The sequence below is a fragment of the Vespa crabro genome, chromosome 23, assembly GCF_910589235.1.
Source record: "Vespa crabro chromosome 23, iyVesCrab1.2, whole genome shotgun sequence".
Taxonomy (NCBI): Eukaryota; Metazoa; Arthropoda; class Insecta; order Hymenoptera; family Vespidae; genus Vespa; species Vespa crabro.
The window spans coordinates 3,234,001-3,240,000 of record NC_060977.1 but is presented as its reverse complement, the minus strand read 5'-3'; the positions used below and the strand labels follow the sequence as shown (position 1 = coordinate 3,240,000).

The 6,000-nt window shown below is 30.4% G+C and overlaps 1 protein-coding gene across 4 annotated transcripts in view; it reads right to left on the bottom strand.

Annotated features, from left to right (window-relative positions):
- LOC124432083 (puratrophin-1-like) overlaps positions 1–6,000 on the bottom strand; it is a 338,073-nt gene that overhangs the window by 118,848 nt on the left and 213,225 nt on the right. For all 4 annotated transcript variants that reach the window (XM_046980634.1, XM_046980635.1, XM_046980636.1 and 1 more), the window contains one exon: positions 1–82. This exon is cut by the window's left edge and continues 33 nt beyond it. In XM_046980634.1, coding sequence (XP_046836590.1) covers positions 1–82 — 82 coding nt within the window. The remainder of the gene's footprint in view (positions 83–6,000) is intronic.

Below are 6,000 nucleotides of genomic sequence, written 5' to 3'. Positions count from 1 at the left end.
GAAATCTCCTTAACTGTGAGGTTTTCCCTCTTCGTTGTGTCCTCGAATTCGAGAACTGGTCTCCCTGCTGTATCCGTATATCCTGAAAAAAAAATATACGTTTATTTTACTATATAATGCATTGATAAAAAGTTCAAGAGAACTTGCATTGGAAAGATCGTACGATTATATCTGGCAAATTGTTAATCATAAATAAAGGAAATAAAATTGTATTTAATATTTATTAGATTTAAACTTACATTAATTGCAATTAATGTAAGTTTAACTAAAAATATATATATATATATTTTTTTTTTGTTATGGGAATTCGCTCTATTGACGAGTACAATATAATTCTTTTTTTTTTTTTTTTTATCATTATAACATTAGATAACATCATGACATCGTTACGTCGATTTGACTTAACAATGAATTGCAATATGATAATATTGAATTAAATTGAATTTCGTAGAAAAAAAATCAATTGAAAGAAAAAAAGAAGAGAAAGAAGGAAAATTGATATAATTATTTCCACTTAATACTTTCCTACTATTTTTACTATGAACGAACTTTCAACACGATATATTTTGTTTCAAAACGTTTCTGTAAAAAAAAAAAAAAAAAGAATGAGGACAAAAGAAAACAAAATAAAAAGAAAATGAAAAAAAGAATGAAGAATGGAACAATCATCCATGAAATTTCATTCTCTCATTTCGTTTCAATCGCTCAAAGGTATATATATTATATATATATATATATAAATATATAATATACCGGTAAAGAACAAAATAAGAAGAGAAACAAAGTGGGATCGTTAAAATGTACTTTATTTACGCTCGAGATAAGCATTAAGAAATGCTCCTAGGTGTACTGTCCATTATCGAAATACGTAGTCGGGAGACTTAGAGAATACTCACTGGTAGTAATAAATCGTGCTCTTTAAACGCAAATAAATTCTGTAACGAGCAGACCCGGATAATAACATTAATAACAATAATAATAATAACAATAACAACAACAACAATAACAACAACAACAACAACAACAACAACAACAATAATAATAATAATAATAATAATAATAATAATAATAATAATAATAATAATAATAATGATGATGATGATGATGATGACGATGACGACGACGATGGTTACGCTTGGTAGAAGAGCAGATTTAAGAGAGATATTAACGAAAGGGTTGGATGAATAAAATTATCTAAAGTCATTCAAAAGAGTTAATGAAATTTATTTTACACTTGATTGTCCCTCCGATATAATATATGTTATTATACGTTTAAAAAGTAAATATTATATGTGGACTTTTATTTACATAAAGAATTCGCGATTACAATTATGTAAAGTAATTGACAAAAGTCAAACTATCGCGTCAACTCACAGGGATCCTAAGAGATATGGGGAATATGAGGGGTGAGGGGATATGGGAAGGGAAATGGCGCTAAGAATATTACGAGGAACTACTTTGGAATCATCTTCTTACTCAAAGGTTTAATGATAATTCATTGCGGCGTTAAGTTATCTGGACGATTACCCTGTAACGTGATAATAATGTTCAATGCCGGTGGCGGCGAGCAGAGCTTTCTTGCATGCTCGCCTCTTACACATATATATCACAAGTACATACATACATACATACGTACATACATATGATGCCTTCCAATTTTCCGTGGCAACAAATATACAATTTTAATGACACCCGGTAGATATCCGTTGGTATCGCAAATACAAATTATTTATTACCGATCTCTAACAAATTAAACCTTTCGTTTCTTAAAAATGTCCTACGATTAAATGCGCATCAATTTTTATATGAAAATTCCAATAAATTTAATTTAATCACAACATTATATATAACGAATTAGAAACTTAAAAATATATGTATTTTTTATATAACATATATATATATATATATATATATATATTTTTTTTTTTCTTTGATCTACTTTTTACGTCACATCCCATTTCATATCCAATAATTATTTATGTATTATTATTATTATCCTTTTTATTATTATAATAATAATAATAATAGTTGTTATTAAATTATTAATTATATAATTATTAATTATTTATTTATATAATAATAATAATAATAATTGGTATTATTATTTTTATTTTTTAACTTCAAAGAAAGATGCATCATAATTAATAAGAAAAAAAAAAGAAAAAAAAAAAAATCAAAAATCATCGATCAAAAAATAAAATCAGCTCACAATATAAAAATAATAAATTATAGAGCCAGACAGGAACGTAGAAATGACCATTGGATACCGAGCCTAATTTAATTTTTATATGAGAAAATGCATAAAGAAAAAAAAAAAGAAAAATAAAACAAGAAAAAAAAGAAGAAGAAAATAGATCATCGAGCTTACAATATAAAAATAATAAATACAAGAGCAGGATCGTAAAAACGACGATTAAACGTCGGCTAATTTAATTCTTTATGAGAACTTAATTCTTTGCAGAAGAAGAAAGAGTAAAAAAAAAAAGAAAGGAAAGAAAAAAATAAAACAAAAAAAAGAAAAAAAAGAAATAAAAAAAAGCTCGTTACTTTAGGGTGTCGATCTATTCGTTTCTAACTATTCTAAGGCGTTTCAATGGTATACTACGACGAGAAAACGTGACGGTTCTTTCCGACTTTAACTCTTTACGACGAACTCGAAGGTATTATACTGGAAACGTACAATTACGACACGTTTAGCCACTAATTCGATGGCGAACCTATCGAAGGAGAAAGATGAAGAAGATGAAGAAGATGAAGAAGATGAAGAAGAAGAAGAAGAAAAAGAAGATTAAGAAGAGGCTACGCTCGTTTTGCTAATAACGTAGAAGAATAGCTTACGATCGTGGCATGAATCTTTTGCTCGTTCATCATAATCTCTCTCTCTCTCTCTCTCTCTTTCTCTCTCTTCTCTCCTCTTTTTATCTCTTTTTCTCGATAAACAAAACTGAGACTAGAATTTTTAACGTCAATTAAAAGATAAATACTACAAGTTTCATCTACCGAATTAAACCATTTAAATTTGAAAATTACGAAAATTCTATTTCTTACAATGACATGAATCAATCGTATGTATCAATCGTATATATCATATATATATATATATATATATATATATATATATATATGCATATAAAGTTAAAGATGTAAAAGTAAGATGAATTAGAAAGAGATGAGTTCGAATAGCCTTAGGGTTAATATCTATGATAGTACTACCATACAAGTCGTTGAATTCGTGAGAAAGATGAACGATAGTCGGATGGATACGTCAATATGCGTGCCATTAGACATTGCCATTCGAATTTATCGCATGGCACTACCCCGTAAATCCGTGATTTCTAATTACACGCCTGTGATCGTTCGCCTTTCTCCCTTTCTCTCTATTTCTCTTTCTTTCTCTTTCTTTCTCTTTTTCTTTCTCTCTCTCTATCTATCTATCTCTTTAACTCCTTAGTTTGATGCAGTCGCCATAACTTTTTCTACTTAAGCTTCTATTTATTACGACTATTGAAATGCGATTGGCTTCGATCGATTTCTATTAAAATGAAAAAGACGATGGGATGATGATCTGAGAGAAATAAAGAAGAAAGAAAAAAAGAGTGAGAAAGAATGAGATAGAGAGAAAGAGAGAGAGAGAGAGAAAGAAAGAAAGAGAAAGAGAGAGAGAGAGAGAGGACAAGCAAGAGGAAAGAAAGTACCCGTGAAGCGTGTAATTCACCGTCGACAGTCCGTGAATTATTATCGCCCACTTTGCCTTGTCAGGTTTTGCGAGATCAAAAGAATATATATATATATATATATATATATATATATATATATATATATATATATATCAATGCCAAGGCTAGAGATCTCTCGTTGATTTGACGTCTTTCGCGAGCGTTTAATCGCTTAATCGCTCGCGATTTCGCGATTCGATGATTCAGCGATTGGATAATTGGTCTTTCCGCATATCGATTACGTCCTTACGTTCCGATTTTGAACATCATTATCCCTTCTTCTCGCCTCGTAATTTTTTTCTTTTTTAAGCCGTAGAAAAAGATCGATAATTTTGATTGATCATTTCGTTAGAACGTATTCCTCTCGAATATGGTAGCAGGTTTTACAACGTGTAAACATATCAAGATCATCGTTCGATTACGTCCTCCATTTCTTTCTCTCTTTCTCTTTCTCTATCTTTCTCTTTTTCATCGTCGTAATAGTCAACGTTGTTGTTGTTGTTGTTGTTGTTGTTGTTGCTGTTGCCGTTGCTGTTGCTGTTGGGAATTCTCGTAAAGTACGTACACGTGCGTTTATAGTAAAAGAGAGAGAGAGAGAGAGAGAGACAAGTTGTCTTTACGTGCGTGGTAATGTGGGAAAAAGTTTCACCTCTATTAACCTTGAATCTTTCACCTTTCGACAGGCTATCGACTTCTGCATACCGCTCGTCTATCATATGCGATATATGTTCCAGGTCTTCCTTTCTCGAGTGGCGGCGGCGGTGGGATACAGCTCACACACACATATATATATATATATATATATATATAAATGTACACACACATGAACATAAATATATATACGCATAGCTATATTCCGATCCTTGACCCTACTCTTGCACATTGGATATTATATCTCCAAATGGGATATTGGTTATATCAAAATGATGCGTATACCTATTGCAGATACTTATATACATATAGTATATATATATATATATATATGTGTGTGTGTGTGTGTCTATATATACAGGGTGTAACCGAATGATATGTAGAAACTTTGAAAATAATTCAAAAACAAAGTAGAACTTTGAGAGATTCAAACAAGTAGAGAATACCCTTAAGATAGTTAATAGTCAGTATACGATTCCTTTCTGGAATTAATTAGATTAGAAATCTTTTTTTTTCAAATGGCCACAAACATTGTCAAGCTTTATAACACACTTAATACCTTTTTTTCCCTTTTTCCCTTATTCTGAATCCTTCGTGATTCCTTTTAATCTTATGCAAAATATAAACGTGATAAGGAACAACACGTCGTATTTGAGGTATCTAAACAAATAGAAAATATTTCTTATTAACATTTGACAGTTAGAATGGAATTGCTTTCTGGAATTGATTATATTCCAAAGGATTTTCTTTTTTTCTTTTCTCTTTTGCAAATGCCCGTAAAAATTGCAAATCGTATCCTTTTTCTTTTTCCATTTTGAATCGCACGTGATTACTTCAACCTTCTTTTAAATCGCATTCCTTATACAGAAAAGAAAAACAAGAAAAAAGAAAAATACAAAAACAAAACAAAAAAAGAAAAGCAAAAAACATCGAACACAAATACAAACGCACAAATAGAGTTTATAACGTTGCTATATGATTTGACATGATAATATTCTTCAGGCATTGTAGGAAAACTTTGAATCGTCATAATTCCAGAAACGAATTTTATGTCTTTAAATCCCATATTCCAAAAGTTTCATAGTTCATTTTCTAGTTTCATGTTCAGATTTCTAAAAATTATCCTCCAAAGTTTCCAATCAGTAATATTTTATACATACATACGTACATACATACATATATATATATATATATATATATATATATATATATATAAATATATATATACGATGCACATATCGCGACTCTAAAATGACGTTAGGCCACGCCCCTCCTTTATCTTTCCATCGTGACCGTTATTGAGAATCTATGGGAGAGATCGCGGGGCCAATTAGTAGGCGGCGGGATGGATCGTCCGTTAGATGTGCGCTACTGGAATGGTCCATTAGCCGCCTTAGGTTCTGAATTCATTCGAGCCATTTCGCTTTACTTTACTTTACTTTACTTTACTTTACATTACTTTACCTCGAATTAATATACGATCTTCTCTTTCGCTAACCGTTAAAAGCTTAGATCGCTCGTCTGAGGAGGAAAGGGAAGAAGAAAAGAAAAAAAGAAAAAAAGAAAGAAAAAAATAAATAAAAGAGGAAAAAGAAAAAAAGAAAATTCATCGACGAAACATTGTAATCTCCAT